Source organism: Chiroxiphia lanceolata, chromosome 1 (assembly GCF_009829145.1).
Source record: "Chiroxiphia lanceolata isolate bChiLan1 chromosome 1, bChiLan1.pri, whole genome shotgun sequence".
In the NCBI taxonomy this organism is placed as follows: domain Eukaryota; kingdom Metazoa; phylum Chordata; class Aves; order Passeriformes; family Pipridae; genus Chiroxiphia; species Chiroxiphia lanceolata.
Genome location: NC_045637.1, coordinates 42,320,771 through 42,343,280, shown reverse-complemented (window position 1 = coordinate 42,343,280; position 22,510 = coordinate 42,320,771). Strand labels below are relative to the sequence as shown.

Below are 22,510 nucleotides of genomic sequence, written 5' to 3'. Positions count from 1 at the left end.
TTCTGATGAAAATGGGAACTAGTCACTGCTCAGGCTGAATTGGCATTACCAGGATAATGACATATATCTTTAGATGAGGTCTAGTGAATGTACATAGCTCTATTCTATTTCACATGTCCTTATCAAGCCAGTAGTGATTGGTAACATTTAAAAGGTTCTAATTATGCTGACTATTAAAAGAAAAGTTCAAGGCAATGTTCTACATCAAAATCTCCCATATTCAAGGTTGGCTTGCAGTAGAAATTGCTGAGGATGTTTCTAGATTTTCTATAATACTGAAACGCCTTCCCTTCTTGTACTATTTTGAGTATGATGTATTTGCATATTAAATGGACAGACAGGCATGCTTCACAAAACCTTAACCATTTCTCAGTCATCTTAAGGGTATTTTGACATCTTTTGTTTAGTCATATTTACATGGAAAATCAAATACAAAACATATTCAAAATCTCCTGTGCACTTCAGATCATAATGTATTATTTCTGAATCCCTGATTGCAGAGAGAAATATTGGTGAGAGCTAGTGTTTACCATAATGGATGCTAACAGATAAATATTTTGTTTAAGTATCTATCACCCTGAAAGTTTACAAGGTTTTACAGACTGTATACAGCCTCTTTACATCAATCAGCGTGCGGTTTTAGAGTAAAATGAATCACCTGCACAACAATGGCAACAAGAAGTCTGTGAAAAAAAGTATTATTTTTTTCCAATTAAAACACTTTGAGTGTTGGAATTTGGCAATACCAAGACTTTTTAATTTTTGCTTTTCTTTATAGGAACCTTTACAGGAATATTCTCAACAGGAAAGTGTTAACTAAATGGGAGCATGCTTTGCTGAATCATCTCTCTGTGTAACGTTCCTTAGATATTGAGTTACGTAGGATCAACAGTGTTTTTCTTATTTTTCTGAATTTTTATAGCAAATGAGAGCCCTGAGAAAATTGTAAAACTATTAAGATTTGAGGACCCTGGACTTTCTAAAAGTGAGGCCTTTAGTAGTTTGTCCTTTAATTTATGGTATTCTGACATAATCACTTAGCAGCAATGTAACAGAATTTTACAAAGCATTCTGCTTTTACTTTGATGTTGCAGGTTTTTGTTTCAGAATACACATTTTTCTTATATAATAGTCTATCAATTATTATTGTTGTAAGATTTTATAGTCTCAAATGGTAATTAACTTCTGGCAAGAATGCACTTCTGTGGTGTTACTGCTTAATTACGAAAACAAGAAAAGATAAAAAAAGGGTTGCAATGGGATAAGCAGCCTAATCAGTTTTGATTAATATATCAGATCTATGCTTAATTTTGAAAGTCATGAAGAACTCATGCCATAAACTGATTAAACCTGTAATTCAGCAGATTTTTATGCGCTGAAATATAAATTAGCTTTTTTACTTCCTTGGAATTAGATGCTAATCTCTTTTGTTTCCAGAGTATCTATAAATGTCCTCTTGTTAATTAAAATCCAGTGTGAGCACCTCCAAACTCACTTTTGCCAAGACTTTTGAAATTTAGATGCAGATGAAAGTTATCCTAAAAATGCTGAGGCAACATTATTTGTGAAATTTTCAAATTACAAGGTAGTTATGCTGGGTCCCTGTTCGCCAAAATATGTATGTATTTGACTTAAATTATGAATTTACATATTTTACTAAATTGGGATCTTTATTTTTTACAAATATTTTTGAAGAACAAAGTAATTTTCTCTAATTTTCTCAACTTCAGCTAGATACAGTACAGTTATTCTGCAGCAGAAAGGCTTCCATTGCACTAAATGGCATGAAAGTATGTTCTTATGCATTTTCTCGGCTGAGAACTTTTACCACTGAGCACAATTCCCAAAATACTAAATTTTCTCTCTCAGACATTAGATCCTGAGCTGCCAAGAAGCTTAGCAGAATTAACCACATATAGTGATCTAAAACATCACTTCAAATACAAATTTGCCCAAGAATTATTTTTATGTCATATTGGCGTTGATAACATTTATAACTGAACAAATAGGAATAGGCTTGTACAGTAATATTTATTCAAATTTAGAATTAAAATTTGATTTCAAACTCTTTAAGACCTTTTTTTATTCATTTTTTCATGGGCATTTATAGGCTTGTGCTTGATTAGTGTGACTATTCATGGAAACTAACTGCTAAGGTCATATTTGCCAACAGCAAATTTTATATTGAATATGTAAATGTGAAATTTGCCACTAGCTGTGTGTATGACCCTAGCCTTGCAATGGGATTAGTGTGAACAAACCTTTGTTCTGGGAATGATCTTTTTTTTTCCCCCAGGACTGAAACTCTGTGAAGTCAAAAATAATATTGAAGCCACGTTTTCAAAAATCTTAGACATATCTTTGTTCGTAAAACATTTTAAAATTTAAGACTGTACTTCAAAATATCGTGTCAATGGGATGACTTTCACCTTCAAGCATTAGGAATGGGATCAATAACTGGCATATTATGTAGTTAAGTAATGTGTGTGCATTTTGAATATTACTAATGATCCTTTCACAAATTACATACATAAAAAAGTACTTCTTTAGTGTTTAGTCTTAGAAATTTCCCATAGAATTCAGCCATGAGAGGACTTTTTTTCTGGTAAATTGGAATTGTGGGAACAGTTCAACTGAAGGAGCAGGAGATTCTTATATATTTAATAAATAAAAAGCAGCTTCATTGTTTTGTAATAATCATGGCTAGAAAAGTTGGACCATTCAAGTTCACTACTGTAATGATAAAAAAAAAAAAAAGTGCAGTATGATCAACTGTGAAAAGAAAGAACTCCAAATCCTTATGAACAATTTGATGACTAATTTGATTTAATAATTTGATTAAAATTATTTCCTCCTATTGAGGAGCACACATTACCTGCAAAATTTGGAGACATTAATGCCAAGTTATTGTCCAGTTTCTGTTACAGCTTACTAGAAAAAACATTTCCACTTTCTACTTTGCTTTGATTTTTACCCTTACTTAAAACCCACCCCTCAAAAAAATATTATTGAAAAGCTTCTGTCTAAGGCTTTTTTGCTTTAGCATAAAGTCTTCTAACAAAAGAAAAATGCATATCCATTAATGAAAAGGTTTCTAGTGACCTTTATTCCTAGTGATTTTTATTCTGATTGTAGTTGGGTACTCTAGGAATCATGCAGATAAATATGGAATGTTTTGCTTTATTTTGTAAATATAGCTGATTATTTTTCTTTATGTAACATGGATAATATCTTCAGCCTTTTTCTATACTGAGTATTTTATATGACCTTTGTACAGGGGATGGAGAGTCCTAAGTGACTAGGTTCTCTTCCAAGGTTTTCCTGCTTAATGCCGGTATATGGCTGTTGGTTTTGAGAGACATTATACAGCATTTTTTTTTCAATTCAGCTCATGATTATCTACTGGAATCTGTTGTGCTCTCTTACACTGTTGGATGGGTCATGCACTATACACTATAATTTTTTTCTAGAATAGTGACTGCCTTATCATGCACTGTATTCCATAACACCTGCTGGCTACAAACAGAATCTTAATACTCTGAGTAAGAGGTATTGATATTATTACCTGTTGTGTTGGTATTTCCATTTAGTTTGTTAACAATTTCATGACTGAAACTCTGACCTGTGTACTGCACAGAGATTGGTTGTGGCAGCTCTTATCACCAGAAAGTGTCATTCCAGTATAGTCTGTCTGTTTTTGGAGATTGCTGGATGATAATCAAAAACTTGCTTAAAGATGTGTTGGAGAAATCTCTGATGGAATATTTAGTTCGTACATTATATAAATGTAATTAAATTTAATTATATAATTGTAACTAATCTTAATTTTTTTAATCCAAGAGAATGTGTTTTATTATATTTCTCTGCTTTCATTTAAAGGTAGTTTTGTTGATCGTTTGCTCTTGGAAATTCTTATTAGAGAATAGAAATATGAAGGATTGGTTGGTAGCCTACAGAGAATTAGTACATTTTCTGTAAAGGATTACTCTTACCAAATCCTATTATATTGGACTAGAACCCACTAAAATGATACTATTTGCATAAAGATAGATTCCACAAGGGTATCGTGTAGATGTGATTAGTAGGAGGAATTTCTATATATTATCTGGGTATTAAAATATGACCTGCTTAGAATAAAAGCTATTTTAATTTTTATGGACCCTTGAAGGTAAATATTCAAAGCCTCTGGAGGTTGCTTACAGGTGTTCCAGGTGTTGCAGGTGTTGACAGCTTTTTCTGAATATTCTCCATAACATGTAGTTGAAAGGAAAAACCCTCCCACACGTGCAACCTCAGCATAGACTACCATCACAGTTGCTTTCTGATTATTATGAAACAAAAAAACCTTGTGACCTCAATAAGAAATCCTCTGTAGATTGAACAATTGTAGATCATTCATCTCCAGTGCACACAGGATGCTCTGCAAACTTTTGGAAAAACTGTGGAGAAATCAGTAGATGCTATCATAACAGTGGTGTAAATGCTTCTTCCATTTTTATAGGAGTTTTTTTATTAAGGGGTTCACATATTTCTCCCAAAGCAACTTTGGTCAATATTTGATTTGGACAATGTCTTTTAAATTGATCCCAAACAAAATCTGGCTCCTTTGTAAATTTCTGAGCTATACCAATGAGAAATTTACTAAAATGTGTACAGTTGTGATTAAAATGTGTAATATTGGTAGAAGATGAAACATGTATGTTAATCTAATGAGTTGAAACCAGAATTAGGCTTATGGATTTATAATATTTGACTGATGGTGGAGTTGAGTAGGTTACCTAAGTACGTGAGGAGATTTTATCAGTCTCATAGAGCTGTAATTTACATTTAGAAAACTATCTTAAAGTTTTGTGTTGTCCAAAAGAATTAAAGTTTCCTATTTAATTTAAAAAATTGTAAATTACATACTGTTTGATTTCAACCACACTAGGAAAAGTTCTGCTGGTATTTCTGTCGTTTTAAGTATTGGTAAGGGATTTGCCTTGCTTCTCTTAGCCAGTTGTTTTGGAAGTCATTAAATATGTAATTTAAAAATATGTCTTCATGAATTAGCTTGGAAAGAGAGTAGATACCCAGCAGCTGAATACGTAATAATATTCTAAAAGTGGAACAGCTGTGATTGTTTAAAGTAGAGGACTTCTTAAAACTGTAAAACTACACAGATTGTTTAGTGTAGCTGAATAATCCTGGAGAAGTAGAGACATATGTGGAGCAGATAATGTGAAAACAAAGATAGGCAGTTCTGAACTCTGAGTGGCTTGTACTTACTACAAATAGATACACTGAGAAAGCTCATAAGACTTGGAAAGGGTTTGGGTTGGAGTTTTCTAGTTCTTTGATTTTTTTTTTTTTTTTGTGAGTTTCCATAGGTGTTTTCTTGTCATGTATAGCTGCCTATCATGAAGCTGAATTGGTATTAAATGCATATTCATGTATCTATTTCTTCTATGGACCACAGTCCCAGACCATTGGACTATACAGTAGCCCATGGACTGTATGCTGGGAATCATTAACAACACCCATTGTTTGGAATTAAAATGAACATTTGCATTAGAATCAACAGTCTGAAACTGAGCTGGGATGAGTCAAAAAGTATACTGGTTGATCATGGTAAATAATGTATTATTGGTGAAATCTATTTAAAGAATTCATATTTTTCATTTTTCAGACCATAGTATGAAATGTTTCAGTTCAAGGACTTATGATGTCCCCTGTGACCTGTGAGTCAGGGACTCCAGGGTTTGTTGTTCTCAATTTTCATAGACATAAGGTGTTAACAAATTATAATTCCTTGCTTTTCATGGTTTCTGTATTGGAGTAATGGCCTTCTAATTATTTAATATGAACTGTGATGACCAGTAAGTGCCGTCTTTAGTGGAACAGAATTAAGAATTAGGCTACATGACCTAAGAATGCAAATTAAGCACTTAAAGCAATATTTTTATGGGTGATGTTTATTAATAATGCTAAGATTAATGAAAGAAGAACAGGAAAATGCCTCAGACTTTTTCTTTAATATTTTTTTTCCTCGGGTGTTTTCATTGATACCTTTTGCTGAGGCACTCCTATATTACTTTTCAAAAGATAAACATGCATAGACATTTTAGTGTTAATCATGGAGCATAGGTTAAAGATTTCCAGAAAGCTATTGTCAGATCTTTTAGACAAAAATGTAAGTACTCCATTCCACAAGTGTTAGACTTAAAAGTTTAAAAACAGATTCTTCTTTCTAACTTGATTGTGAATAGATCATTGAAGAAATAGTATTATCTTTTTGCCTTGAAAGTGCATTAAAGAAAGAACTGGCAGGAGTCTATGTCCTCTCTGTGATCTATATTTGGTCTTCTATTGCCTGATGGATTTTTTTTGTAGTTAATTTTGCTTCCCATAAATTGTTTGTTAAATTAATATTTCTCCTACCTTCTCATTACACTATTCATGTTGCTTACGTCTGATTATTTTAGTCATTCATGTAAAGGAAACTCTGTATGTGTCTCAGTGTTAGCTGATATAAGTGGCCTACTTTGTTTGTAGGCTTGGAACATGATGAAACCTATTTTTAAAGGGGGATCACTTAGTTTTCTACTAATGCTTTATACAGCAGTCTTGAGTTTGCATGTTCTGGTACCTCTGTGACTAAAGCTCATGAGCCGGTGAAAACAGGTAGAGCTAGGATCCATGAAGGAAACCTGAATATTATAGCTATAAAATGACTAGTATGATATTGTACATTTGAGAATCCACCTAATGGTCTAGCTTAAACACGTGCTGTCACTTGGAATCAGGAATAACTTTCTGTCTAAGTGGCCAATCTGATGGGACTTGTTGAAAAGCATCAAGCTCTGAATCTCTGTGTATGTTATTCTGAAATGATCTCTGGTATAGTGCTTTAGTAGCTGGAGCATTCACTAAGTGCTCCCTCAGTTCCACTGCTGTGTCATCTTGCAAATCCATAAACCTCTGTCTGGAATTTTCAGAATAATTTCTTAGTGATGGGCTCTGTAGGGTATCTTTACTGTAAGTACTTATCTTCCTGCATCCCCCTGCACTTGTTTAAAGCTGTGCTAGTAGCAGGATTCATGCAGAAGAGAGTTCAGAATAGAAGGACATGTCTTCCTGTGTCCTTGGCAAGTGCACCATTCTACCCTGCAGTTCTTTTTACTTGTTTGAGATAGTCCCCAGTTCTGGCATGCAGCACTTTGGGTTTGTCTCTAAATATCTAACACAGGTTCTGAAACCAGACAGCAAAAATTTAAAACATACAACTGTAGTAGTGTCAAACTATAGTCTGAAGTATACTTTGAGTTGTGCAGCCTGAGTAGGAGCTTCTGTCATAAAATGGTGTTCTAGTTTTCTCTGTATATTGGGAAAAGAATTTTTCTGAAGGAAAAGTGTTGATAGTTTTTGATATTATATTGGTTGAGTCACTTCCATTGTTGGTAAATACTGTGTTAAATATAGATCATAGAAACTAAAAACTCATCATGAAGTGATGTATTCTTAATGCTAATGTTCTGTATTAACTATATGGCTTTTACTAAATAAAGGAGTTGATTTTTTAAATAAACGTAAGACAATTGTGGGCATGAAGCTTTGTAGCTTTTGACCTATATATGGTTGTATCAAAATGTGTGTTGTGGTATCTGCTGATGGACTTGATACTAGTGCATTATACAACTGTGCAGTGAGTAGAAAGGTGTCTTCTACCTTTTCCTTTTTTTGTTTTCCTGATGTTTATAATTCAAAGTATTCATCAATGAACTGATTTTTATTTAATGACTAAAGAGTGAAATTTACTCCAGTTCAGGAGAACACAGATCTTGACATCTATATGTCTTCTGTTTTAAATCCTTACCACTTCATTGGTGGGTAAATTTCATCAGTAATTTAATAGGGGTTTTATGGTCTTATTGAGGAAAGAATACTTACTGATGTCAGAGGGACTTCACGCTTCAGTGCTTTCCTGAGTATATTGAAAGAGACTTCAGCATATGCTCAAATGTTTTCGTGAACTGGGAATTTAAAAGGTTTTATAAAATTAAAAGGCAATATCATTGTAGACATTATTAAGAATTCAGACTAGTGTTGTTATTCTGTAGAGATTTTATTCAGCAATATCACATATCATCATAAAATTTGCTTCTTCAAACGGCCCCCTCACTGTCATTACAGTAATTACACAGAAATATAGACACTGTTACTCCAGAATCACTGACTCTTTTATTTTTACTATTTCACACAGCTACTGATGTGTGCACAACTGGGTTTTTTGCCTGTCTCACTTAATTCATGAATATCCTAACTTTATATAGGGCTGTGTGTGGTAGAAGTAAATTAATTCTGGATCCCACTGGTAGTAAGCTTATGCATTGCATAAGAAAGTTTACTGACAATGTTTCTGTTTGTGTAGTTCTTTCCACATGAACTCATTCTGCATTAAATATATATAGGATTTTTAAAATAGCAGTAGGAATTTAGTATATTGCCATAATGTTGATGAGATGTTAAGACTTTAAACATGGTTTCTTCCTGTTACAGATGACTTCATTAGACACTGCACACCAACACATCAATAGTTAGTATTACTCACTAGATGAAATAAAAAATTAAAGCTCAATCAAGTAGTAATAGCAATACTAAATAACTTTTTATTATTTAATCCACTCAACATCTGTATCAACACATTGTGTTTCTACTATTCATTTTTAACTAGCAAAATTAACTTTATAAAATTATGTGAATTCCTATGCCTGAAATCTAGAGCTTTGTGGAAGATTTCAAAAATATTAAAAATCTAGGGCTTTGGGGATAAAAAAGCACATGCATCTTGAATAGTCAGTATAGCCTCTGGAAATAAAACACATCATAAAGAGTGATAAAGAGAATAAGCAAATCTTTTTAATGGTGCCTGGTCATGCCTTTTCTGCAATCTGGGATACGCAGTGCTTTAGAAATTGTCAGGTCAAATGCAAAGGCATACAGAATTCTTCTGAAGGGAGATTTTCCATGGCTTATGGTGAGCATATATAATATGGTTAGACTTTGAAAATGTTAGGTCTACTACTGAGTTAAATTTTTGTCCTACAAATATTCCATAGATTTATCACTGTAAGTTTATCTCACCTTCTCCAAACTCTTTCTTATATGATAAAAATCATCTTAGGAAGTTGCTGCATTTTTTTTTTATTTTTGAAATAATGTTTCTATATTTATTCAAAATTAGTATTCCTTAAAAAAAATGTTTCTTTTTCACTTTTTAGAAGTTGAGAACATTTACGTATTTTAATATACTAGGGAAAATCACAGAATCACAGAATATACTGAGTTGGAAGGGACCCACAAGTATCATTGAGTCCAACTCCTGACCCTATGCAGGACACCCCAAGAATTACACGATGTATGAGCATTGTCCAAATGCTTCTTGAACTCTGTCAGGCTTGGTGCTGTGACCATTTCCCTGGGGAGCCTGTTCCAGTGCCCAACCACCCTCTGGGTGGAAAACCTTTTCCTTATACCTAAACCTCCCGTGGCTCAGTTTCATGCCATTCCTCGAGTCCTGTCACTAGCCATGAGAATGAAGAGATCAGTGCCTGCCCCTCCTCTTCCCCTCACATTTTAAACTGCAGTGAAGACTCCCCTCAGTCTGATCTTCTCCAGGCTGAACAGACCGAGTGACCTCAGCTGCTCCTCATATGGCTTCCTCTTCAAGACCCTTCACTGTCCTTTTGGCCCCTCTTTTGGACACTCTCTAACAGCTTAATATCTTTCTTATATTGTGGTGCCCAAAACTGCACACGGTATTCCAGGTGAGGCTGCACCATTGCAGAGCTCAGTGGGACAGTCATCTCCCTCGACCAGCTGGCAATGCTTTGCCTGATGCCTCTCAGGACATGGTTTTCTATTTTTGCTGTTTTAAATACAGCTTACCCTTGTGTGGGGAAAAACAAAAAAACAACCCCCAACTTTTTTCTCATTTGTGGACTAACATATCAGTAATTTAAGGAATTTAATATAACTGTATCAAAATATGGAAGTACCTCTGCAAAATGAGAAGAATTCTGAAAGTTTTCTAAATTACTGCAAATTCCTAAGAGAGCTTCATTATTTGCAGAAACTAGTAAGTAGTCCCCAGCTTTTTAGTCTTGAGTAATTTTTATCATTCTAACAATACATGTTGGTGCTGGGGAAAAAAATCTGAAATTAGTTCCTCTAATCAAACTAGCTCTAAGATTTCCTTATAAATCAGAAATTCTACTATGACTCTGAAAGAATGTATAAAGGATTTAGATATATATATCTCTCTTATGATTGAAAGTAACCTTGAAATTTTTCTAGAATTATCACTTCCAGAAATAACTAACACTTTCGTTGTCAATGATAGTGCTTGATTGACAAGGTATTGGCAATCTATACAAAATAAATGTGAGGGAGGTTTCTTCCAAGTAAGAGAGCAGGATGGCTGTTCACATATCTATCCATTTCTTTATCTGAAAATTACATCATGATTGATAACTGGTTTCTTCAGTGAGTTCATGAAATTACTTCAGTGGTAAAAGCTCATTATCACTTAGTTTGTGGAATATACTGCCAATTCTTCAGGGTCACATGGATATACTTGTGCAGATAAAATCATTCTTTGTGAATGTACATGAAAAAAGGAACACATTTCCTTTTGCACTCTCCTTGTAATTTTCATAATTGTCCTCATAATTGTCCTCTGTAAATTTTTGAGCTAAACTGATGTTTGGTAACGAGAAAGAAAGAAAAAATAATTAGTATGCCAGTGTCTCTGACTGTTGGTAGAATTCCACTTATATTTATAAAGCTCTAGAAATTCTAACTGTATTGTCTCTTTCAGACAAACTGACTCCCTGTGTTTCAAGTGAGTTTTTTTCATAAATATAACTTCTCATAACAACTAGTCACAATACTTTGGACGGTTACCTTTTTTTTTCATAATTTATCAGTTTTCCACTCATGAGCATAAACTGTTCTGGTGTACCACTAAAAAAATTCCTCTGTAAGAGCAGGTTTCTCATTTTACCTGATTCTCTTTCTGCACAGAAGAATGGCAGTGTGACGTGCTGTACATGATGAATGAGGACACAAATAAATGAATCCTGTAAGGCATATTTGATTTTAAATAGTTCTACAATTGTTCATTTCTTATGTAAAGTAGGGACAAATAATCTAAAAAAACAATAAAGCTTTCAACTGAAAGCTAGAAAAAGAAAGTAAAGTAATTAAAATTTCCATTTTCTTCAACTAACCTTACGCTTTGATAATGACTAGAAAGTAAGTGAAATGGGATCAATAATTCATCTGCTCTTTGTTGTAATCATTACCTAGTAGTTTTCTCTTTTAATCTTTTATCCCTCTTTAGTCTTTATTCTTCATGTCAAAATCTTTCTGGATTATGTGCTTCATACATTCCCAGATACACTTCACAGTATTGCTGATTTCAAGTGAAATGTGTTCCAGCTTACAGTTTTCATCCTATGAGATAAAGAGGTTTGAGAGGGAGAGGTTAGAGAAAAAGGTCACAGTAAACTACTTATGGCATCTTACAGGCTTTACAGAGCAATACATTATCAAGTGAAATCATGTAGACTCATGGCTCGTTTTACTCCTGGGAGAAGAAAGATTCAGGGCAGTTACTGTCTCAGCCTCTTTCATAGATGATATCCACTTATTCTTAGATATCTTAAAAGATGACTTTACAAACTAAAGTTGGTAATGCTGTATGTTCTCTACTTATTTTTTCTCTGTTCCTGAGTAAAAGGAAATATTTTTTAAAAGGCAGAGGGTAGCTGTATTTTCCTACACTTTGTTTATCCACATCTGTCATTTCAATAAATACCTGTAAGTTCCTGCTTTTGCCTTGACTGTTCTGAACTGTGTGACTGATACATAAGAGAGGAGAAGGACATTCTGTGGAGGCTAAGGATACAGTATGGTTTCTCCAACAGAATTCAGGATTTCACAGTCTTGATCTGCTGTTCTGCATATTGCAAATCATCTTTCTATGACATAAGTGCTACTTGTGAATGTTAAGATATAAAATGCATCAGAATTGGGAAGTGCTCATCAAAGACGCTCATGTTTCAGACTAAATGATTCTATGATTCTGTGTTACAGATTTTGTTTTGGGCATGAAGTATAAGTTAATTAAATTTGTTGTGATATATGTGTGTGTATTTGCACACGTACATATAAACACATACTACACTGCAAAATGTGCCTTGACAACCACTGTGTTATTTTAAATAATAAAGAGTCTAAAATTTCAGATACTGAATCAAATATTCTGTCATTATATTGTTACTTCTCTGTGGCAACCAGCATGGAGCAGGAAGTATTGTATTTCAAGGCAAAGTCAACATTATTTTTTAAAGAATTAAGTTAACAACATAATGCAGTGATTCTAGGTGAAAACATTCCTATGCATGCATGTAACTAAATCTGTAGGGTAGGTTGTTGATAGACATAATTAAAGAATAGCAATCCTTCATAAATTATTTACAAGGCTTTCGCACAAGCAGCAGCTTGACAGAAGGGTTACCTGTGTATTATCCAGCTACACAGCAGAAAGGGAGTAGATATGTGCGAGTTTAAAATGTTTGTCTAATATCTGGCTGTGTAGCAGCCCTCTGAACACGACTGCAATGATCTAGCTCTCCGCACAGAGAGGCATGGTGCAACCTTCTGTCATTGTAAGCCCAAATTAAATCAACCCTTGAAGAGCTTTGAAGTTATAGAGCCAGAACAGGAAATGGTTCTTCTCCGAAACAGAACTGTGCGACTCAATGATTCTTGGCTCTCATAAGCTGATTCAAATGTTCCTCCTCCACTGTTAAATACAGGATTTTGCTTAGTTACTTTTGTGCCTCTTTTGTACCACTCTGGGGATGTGCCTGGAGTTCCCTTGCTCTGCTGTATGTTTGGGGTGTCTATCAGCTGTACCACACAGAAACTAAAGGCATGAACAAGAGCCAAAGGGATAACTGTGGGAAAGTACAGGAAAGCTAAAAGTATTCACAACTGGGTAGGTGATTTGCACATTCCTATGTCCAACATGCAAGCTGCCCTTTGGCAAAACCCAAACTTGTGCTTGTCTGAGATTCAAGGCTTAAAATAGATACTTTTCCTCTGTGTCTGTGAGGAAGATTAGATCTCATCCGTGCTGGAGCTCTTCAGCTAAATTTAACTCTGGCTATTAGAAAGACTTACTCATAATAGTAAGTAAGACTTACAGTAACAGCTGTGGAAACTACTGCTGTTCTTTTGGTTGAGGATTTATAAGGCAACTTTGCAGGGAGAAAATATTTTTTCTTTTTATGCATACATACTAGACTGGATGACCTACAAGAAGGAGGTACACAGCTGAATAGTGTCAGAGAGCAAGTTGTATAATGGCACAGGTCAAAGTGCTAATACAGGAGGCCAATGCCCCTTTTGCCCTATTAACTACCTGTGTGGCTAGAAAAACAACAGAGAAACATACGGAAAGCTTTATGTCTTGCTTTCTTTACTAAGAAGTTAAATTCTGGTATGTGAAAGCTGTGTGGCAGTGCTTACATTTGCTGATGCATTTTGGTCATACATTTATTTCAAGGTATCTGTCTGTATTTCTCTTCCAGGTTCAGGTCCTTCGCAATGCAGGGGAAGAAGTGACCCTAACTGTGTCCTTTCTGAAAAGAGCACCTGCCTTTCTCAAACTGCCACTGAATGAAGATTGTGCATGTAAGCCTTTATTACTTGGCCAAAAAGAACTCAGTTCAATGCTCATGAACGCTTGCAGCTTCTGAAACTATTGTGCATTGACGGTGATTGACATCATCTTTTACAATCAGCATTACTGCCTGAATATAAGATGCTTCTATTGCTAGGGCTTCTGTTAACATTCACTTCAAGCAAAAAATTGCTATCTTTGATTGAAAAACAGATAACCAGGCATTTGCATGGTGTGAATCAGCAAAGTTGAAGGTAAAACATAGAGTTATTTTAGTTTGCAGTAGCTCACATCCTGATGCGGAGTATTTAAAATCAGGTTTTCAGAAAGCATCAGATAGTATTTTAATCTCAAAGACTTTTTTCTTGCAAATGTGAACATGTGATATGTGTGTATATTTAGAGGTCTTAACTTTGCTGTTTAAAATTCAGAGGCTTTGGTGGAGGTGTCTGTCTACCTAAGAATAAATTACTCTGGGATGATAAGTATTTTGTCCAACTGAGTTTTAGTCAACTAGCCCCATGAGAGAGATATGGAGACAGCTGTCTTCCTGTAATTATATTAAATTGTAAGTGTAGATGCATAATTATAGACAGTCGCAGCATACTAAGCATATTTATATGTCAACCTGTGTCTTTTGTCACCATTGCTTTCCTTCTGCTTCTTTCTCCCAAGAGAGTAAAAGGAATTGCTTAATTTTTAAGCAACAAAACACTAAATTTTTGATTTCAATACTTTTAGCCTTTGATTTTAAGTTAGTAGGAATTAAATAAACTAAATTATGAAATAGCATTTTATACAAAGGAAGTATTGTCTTTTTTTTTTCCTATGTATTAAATTTTAGTGAGACAAGAAACATATCAAAACTGTATTCTTAACTAAAAATGTATTCCATTGTATGAAAGGGTACCACAGAGCATCCTGAGTGAGGCACAGGAATCTGCAATTGCATGGATCCTATCACGTTACTTTTGAGGTGTAGCCCTGCAATCTCCTGAAGTGTTACAAGAACATTTAGAACTGCAAACTCCACTGAGAGTAACAAAGTTACTCAAGTTTCTTCAAGTAAAAGCAAAGAGAGAGAAAATATGCACTTCCCTGTTATTGTCAAATTTGCAAAAACCTTTGCTTTTTTTTTTCCTTACTAAACAGACTATTCACTTTTTTTAAGCAAAGCACACCAGGAGGCTTTCTTGTGCCTCCATTCAGCTTTCAAAGGAATTTAACTCAAACCAGAAGGCAGATACTGACTGATGGAGAAAGTAAATGAATGTTATATATGATAAAAGTCATTGGGGGGGAGGGGGGACGGAAGGATGGGATGGGGAGAATGCATACATGCATACACAAATTTGAATTACAGTATCATAGATTAATGAAGATTTTTTTGTGAATTCATATTTCTGTTAGGTGCCCCCAGTGACCAAAGCAGTGGCACATCCTCTCCACTATGTGACAGTGGTTTGCATCTCAACTACCATCCCAACAACACGGTAAGTGCTTATATCTCCTTGATGAAATTACATGGAAGAATAATTATACTATAACAGCTAAGTGGAAATACTAATAAAGGACAGCAACATGGGAGGAGCTCTAATTAGCATTGGAGATAGACAGTTCCATAGAGGGGAAAAAAGAGCTGCCAGATATTATGGCTGGGAATTAAATTAAGACAAATCATTACAGGCTGAGACTGTGCCTTGATAGATGTGATAACTATTTTTACTGGAGCAGTAGGGATTTCGCAAAAGGTTTTTCTTCTAGATGATTTTCTCCACATATGAATTAAAATTCTTAAAATGACAATATATCTATTTATAAAAAAGGAAGAAAACTTTTTCAGAATATTTTTCCATTACTTATATTGCATACATTATTTAAAGCTTTTGGCAAAAGATGATTTAGGTACCTATTTTTAAGGTGAGAGTGTTTTACTTCTAGTAATATACACTTAAAATCTTACTGAAGAGTGATAGGGTTATGGAGCAAAGTGTGTCTAGGATAAAATGCTACAGATGCCCAATCAGATTTTTACTAAAAGATGCCTATGAAGTGCAACAAGGGACTTTCAAAAATTTTCTTAGCCAAGAAATTAAAAATTTCCATTATTCTATATAGTTCTTAAGGGTTTTTTTCTGAGTATTTGGCTTTGTAGCAGATAAAAATATAAAAAGCACAGTATAAATTGACCAGTATACATCATAATTATTAAAAAAAACTGTAAGCCTTGTTAAGTAGACTTTGTAATTTTTGATTTCTGGCTTGTTTTACTGTACTTTCATATTTTACTATTAAGGGTTTTAAATAGCAGCCCAGACATTTAAACATTAATACCAAAGGTTTAAACCTGACTGTAATCTGAGAAGCCACTAGGAATTATACAAGTTTTAGGAGCTGGAATTTAAAAAAATAAGATAACACCAATAAAATTGATGTCAAATAACAGTAAAAATATATGTAACTAATGCAGCAACAACAAAAGCAGATTTGTCTCAACAATCTATATAGGTATGTATATATATATAAAAAGGCTATGACAGCAGATCCTAAACTGATTTATTCTGCTAGCCACTTCAATTCTAACTTTGCTTTTCTCATAAAAAACATAATTTCATTTGTGAATTCTGCTTCTACAGGTGTCAAAACTGATCTAGATTAGCTGCAGTTTCTATTTGAACTCATAATAATTTATTGAAACTAAATCTTTCTCTTTCAGTTTAAATAATATAATCAAATATCATGAATCTATAACCTGTAATTCACCCTAAATTAAATTTTTGTACTGAAGACCAGGATGTGGTTCTTATCTCAGATGTCTTCTTGTCATGGGAACAGAATGCTTTGTAAAACCAAAGGAGAACTAAATTCTGTACAACTCCTATGCCATAGTTCCTCCTTTTCCTGAAAATATTCTATAAAAGGCATTATAACCATTGAATATACACATTATGTGATGGGTGAGCAACTGGCTCATGAGTTATAGTGAATGGGGTAACATTGGGCTGGTGACCTGTCATTAATGAGGTTCTGCAGGGCTCCACCTTAGGCCCAGTGCACTTCAACATCATCATACATGACTTGGATGCAGTACTGGAAGGGATACTAACCAAGTTTACAATCGATACAAAACTGGGAGAAGCTGTTGACTCCCTTGAAGGCAGAGGCCCTGCAGAGAGACTTGGACAAATTAGAAGACTGGGCAATCACCAGTCATATGAAGTTTAAAAAGGGCATCCTGCACCTAGTGGGAGGAAACCCTGAATATAGATAGACTGGGAAACGAGAGGCTGGAGAGCAGTGCCATGGAAATGGAGCTGGGTGTCCTGGTTGATGGCAAGTTGAATATGAGTCAGCAGTGCCCTGGCAGCCAGGAGGGCCAACCATGTCCTGGGGGGCATCAGGCAAAGCATCGCCAGCTGGTCGAGGGAGGTGATTGTCTCACTCAGCTCTGCACTGGTGAAGCCTCTTCTTGAATATGCGTGCAATTTTGAGGCATCTCTAACAAAGATCTAAAACTATTAGAGAGCATCCAAAGGAGAGCTGCGAAGATGGTGAAGAGCCTTGAGGGGAAGACGTACGAGGAGCAGCTGAGGTCACTTGGTCTGTTCAGCCTGGAGAAGAGGAGACTGAGGGGAGACCTCATTGCAATCTACAACGTCCTCATGAGGGGTAGAAAAGGGCAGGCACTGATCTTTTAATTTTCTGGTGACCAGTGACAGGACCCAAGGGAATGGCCTGAAGTTGTGTCAGATTTAGGTTAGATATTAGAAAAAGGTTCTTCACCCAGACATTGTTTGGTCACTGGCACAGGCTCCCCAGGGAAGTGGTCACAGCACCAAGCCTGACAGAGTTCGAGAAACATTTGTACAATGTTCTTAAGCACATGGCGGGTTTGTTGAGGCTGTCCTGTGCAGGGCCAGGAGCTGGACTTTGATGATCCTAGTGGGTCCCTTCCAACTCAGAAATTCTGTGATTCTGTGACTTACAACCATAGTCTGTTTCCTTATTAGTTATGCAGGCTAAAGATAGGGTTAACATTTCTGCTGCAGTCATATCTAGGCCTACAGTTTGTATCTGAACTTTTACTGTATTTCAGCTTTTTCCCCAAGCTTAATCGCAGGTGAAGAAAGGTTCCCAAATGCAGACAGAAAACATTTAAAATTCAAGATATTGTTCAAAACAGCATCCTAGCTTAGTCTTCCTAGCCAGTCATTTATTTATTTTTACTGAGTCTATGTTTTAAATAAGTGAACTGCTTATGAAAAGTCTGCCATTCAGCTAACATGATATTCATAGTGATATTTGGTTTCATATACATAAAACATATATGAACATATATGTAAAAGTAAAGTTCAAATTCACAAAGCTTTATAATTCCATAGATCTTACACAAAAGTCACACTCTAGAAAAATAGGTGTACTTAATTTTTGTAATATTTATTTTATAGACAACACCAGTAATAAAATATATGAAGTCTGAGATTAAAAAAATTGTAAATTATGCAGGATTGGCAGGTACAATTTTACTGATATGCTATCACTTGTTACCTAGCAGAAAAGACTGACCTCCACCTTGTTACAACCTTCTTTAAGGTAGTTGTAGAGAGCAATAAGGTCCCCCCAGAACCTCCTTCTCTCCAGGTTAAACAACCACAGCTCCTTCAGCCAATCTTTATCAGACTTGTGCTCCAGACGTTTCACGAGCTCCATTGCCCTTCTCTGAACATACTCCAGCACCTCAATGTCTTTTTTGCAGTGAGAGACCAAAAACTGAACACAGTATTCGAGGTGTGGCCTCACCATTGCTGAGTACAGGGGAATGATTACTGCTGTAGTCCTGCTGGACACACTATTCCACATGCAAGCCAGGATGGCATTGACTTTCTTAGCCACCTGGGCACACTGCTGGCTCATGTTCAGACGGCTGTCGACCAACACCCCCAGGTCCTTTTCTGTTGGGCAGCTTTCCAGCCACTCTTCCCCCGGCCTGCAGCACTGCCTGTGGTGGTTGTGACCCAGCTGCAGACCTGGCACTTCACCTCGTTGAACCTCATGCCATTGGCATTGGTCCAGATCCCTTTGCAGAACATTCCTGCTCTCCAGAAGATCGACAATCCTGTCCAATTTTCTGCAAACTGACTGAAAGTGCACTCAATCCCCTCTTCCAGATCACTGATAAAAATATTAAACAGAACTAGCCCAAATGCTAAGCACTGGGGAACACCACTCGTGACTGGTCACCAACTGGATTTATCATCACTACTCTCTGGGCCCAGCCATCCATCCAGTTTTTTACCCAGCGAACTCTGCACCCATCCAAGCCATGAGCAACCAGTTTCTTCAGCAGAATGCTGTGGGAGACAGTACCAAAAGCTTTACTAAAATCCAGTTTGACAGCCATCCACTTGGCAGGTCACTTGGTCGTAAAAGGAGATCAGGTCGATCAAGCAGGACCTGCCTTTTATAAACCCATGATGTCTGGACCTGATCCCCTGATTGTCTTGCATCTGTCATGCGATGCCTCATGAGATGGTCTGCTCCATGACCTTTCCTGGAACCAAGGTCAGACTGACAGGCCTGTAGTTCCCCAGATTCGCCTCCTGGCCCTTCTTGTAGATCAGCATCACATTTACCAATCCCCAGTCAGCCGGGACCTCTCTGGTTAGCCGGGACTGCTGGTAAATGATGGAAAGTGACTCAATGAACACCTATACCAGCTCCACTCTGATCCCCATCCCTGCCTTCCAGCTCAGGGATTTGGTAGCAGGTGAATGACTGGTCTTACTATTAAAGACTGTGGTAAAGAAGGCATCAAATACCTCAGCCTTTTCCTCATCCTTTGTCACTATGAGAAGACACTTTGAAGAATCGTACTTTTCCAAAACAATGACATCAATAATGTTATTTTATGAAGCATTTTATAAAGAAAGAGGTTTTTTATTTTTAATAATAGGTGTTGATAATTTCGCTTTTTATAGGCATTTCTCATGAAAATCCCTACTCTGTAAAAATACTTGTGAAATTAAACTATAGGTATTTAAACACTCATTCTTTGTAGATATGTTCATAGACATGATAAAGTTCAGTTTTTATATAAGCAATGTCATGTGTAAGTAGATAAAATTAAAATATTAATCGCAAGCTTGTAGCTCTGACAATTTTGACAATTTTCATCTCATGTTAAATCTCATTTACAGTTACCAGGTTTTGAGGTGATGTCTTATGTGTACAGGGCCATGGGGAACAACTGAATTATGGTTGTATGGTGAATAATTTAGAGATCTCCTTTATTTAGGGTGCAGATATAAAACTACTATCTAATGATGGGTTACTTGGTAAATAACCAGTCATTTCAAAAAAAGGATACAGTCTGTTTTCCTCAGGTTTTTAGAATACTTTTCCTCACACTTCCTGTAAGCATGTTATTGTTGAGGTTTATATTGATTTCTTTTTATTTAGGAGAAAAAGTTCTGCCACCAAGTGATTTGGAAAAAGTGGAACAATGCCAAATGAAATATAATGTCTTTGAAGTCTATCTCTTTTTTTCCAAATCTGCTGAGTATTTATAATGAAGTCCAAAACTGAGAAGGACTTTTCAATGTTTTTCAGGATACATTATCATGTTCCTCATGGCCAGCATCCCCAGGACTTAGGTGGGAAAAAAGGTGGTGTGATCTTCGATTAATTCCTCTTCTACATTCACGATTTTCCCAGTACCTTCCGGGATCAGATTTGTGCAGGTAAATAAGTTCAGAAGGTTGGAACTTGACTTCTTCGTTGACAGATACATGCATCAGGGAGTTGTCTTGTTAGAGAAATGGCATTATTAGTTCCACTGCAGCTGCTAGAGACATGAAACATAGGTACTTTCATAAAGGTCTGTCAAGGTCCACCTTGGCTAATCTTCTGCTCTGATGTCAGCTGGGACCAAGTATATGGGGAGATGTGTGGTCTTCCTACTTGCACCTAATGGTCAGCACCTTTCAGAGTTTGAGATTGCACATAGGTCATCATATTTAATAACTGCTAATGTGCCTGTCCTCAAAAGCTTCTTTCTAATCTGCTTTTCTTTGTGTCTTTAATTTTTGCAATGCATTATGTCATTGAGCTCTACAATGTAATTACGTTTCTAAAATCTGCTTCCTTCTGTTTGTGTTACATATCTCATCTGATTACTATATTGGGTGAAATAATCTTGTTTGGGGGCAGCAAGGACTGGCTGCCCCATAGGGAAGATGAACCAAGAGAGAGTGCAGCAGTGAGGCTGGATGTGGCATTGTCCATGCAGACAAGGACCCCAACCCACTGCCCCCACTGGAGGAACAAAGAAGGCTTAGGGATGGTCTTCAGAGGAGTCCATCATGGTCAGGTGGGGCTCAGGTCAGGCTGAGAAGTCAGACTACAGATCAAGTCCAAATCAGTGGGATACATGTCCAGGCACAGGAATAGCTGCAGCCATACTCAGGCGAGGACCACAAACAAGAACCTGAGAAGATAAGCAGCTCCCAAGTGTAGGGGTGGACAGGCCTCCCACTCAAGCTCTTCCACAGCAGCTTGATCTTACATCCCACTATGTCACCATGGCACAGCTGGCCTCAAGCACAGGCCACCAGTCTGCTGTGAGGGGCAAGAGGGTGGACTGTGGGCCCTGACCCTTGTATTGAGGAAAATACGAAATATCTTGATTTATGTTTTTATAACTTCATCTGACTGTCTTCTGTTTTCCAACCTAAAGGATCACAGCTGTTATCTCCTTTTGGGAAACTCTTCTGTAGCTCTAACTATCTCTGTTATTCTCTGTTTCTTTCATCATTCTAATATATCACCTAAATGGCAAGGTGATCAGGACTGCAAGGAGGATACCCCCTGATTTACATTAAGGCATAATGATGTTTTATATTTTTTTTTGTCAGTTCTTATCTCACACTTTCTAATAACAGTTACTTTGTAACTGTCACTAAGCATTAAGGTGATGGTATTTAGATAAATGTTTGTAGTAGCTCTTGTATTCTCTCCTTCATTTTTATAGCTACAGTAGGGAGTTTTTTTGTTTCCATATAGCTAAAGTTATTTTTTCCTGTATGTTGTACTTTGCGTGTGTTAACATTTAATTTTGTTGCCATTCTCTCTGACAATCACTGGGAAAACTCATAGTCCAAAGCTCATAGTTAGGTTTAAATTAATGGCATCATTGTGGTGGGTGGACCGTGGCTGGATACCAAGTGTCAACCAAGCTTCTCTATTACTACCCTCCTCAGCAGAATGAGGGGGAGAGAAGACAAGATGGAAAAAAATCTCATGAGTCAAGATAAAGGCCATTTAATAAAGCAAAGGCCACATGTGGAAGCGAAGAAAGCAAAACATTTATTCTCTGCTTCCCATTAGCAGGCGATGTTCAGCCAGTTCCTGGGAAGTAGGGCTTTGGTACTTTTAGCGGTTGTTCTGGAAGACAAGTGTTGTAATTAAAGAATGCCCTTACTCCTCTTCCTTTCTTGTAGCTTTCATTGCTGAGCAGATGTTACATGTTATGGAATATCCCTTTGGTCAGTTTGAGTCAGCTGCCCTGGCTATTTTCCCTCCCACAACCTTGTATCCCCAGGCTACTGATGAGGAGGGAATGTTGGAGAGACAGTGCTGATACCAAAAGAACACTGCTCAACAGTAGCCAACACACTGGTGTGTAATCAGTACCTTTCTAGCTGCCAGTACAAAGCACAGCACTGTGAGGGCTGCTATGAGGAAGATTAAATTCATCTCCGCCAGATACAATACAGTCCT

The 22,510-nt window shown here is 36.3% G+C and overlaps 1 protein-coding gene across 4 annotated transcripts in view; it reads left to right on the top strand.

The window, feature by feature from the left end:
- SNTG1 (syntrophin gamma 1) overlaps positions 1–22,510 on the top strand; it is a 346,324-nt gene that overhangs the window by 212,711 nt on the left and 111,103 nt on the right. For all 4 annotated transcript variants that reach the window (XM_032701856.1, XM_032701874.1, XM_032701865.1 and 1 more), the window contains 3 exons: positions 13,641–13,743; positions 15,143–15,225; positions 20,342–20,472. In XM_032701856.1, coding sequence (XP_032557747.1) covers positions 13,641–13,743; positions 15,143–15,225; positions 20,342–20,472 — 317 coding nt within the window. The remainder of the gene's footprint in view (positions 1–13,640; positions 13,744–15,142; positions 15,226–20,341; positions 20,473–22,510) is intronic.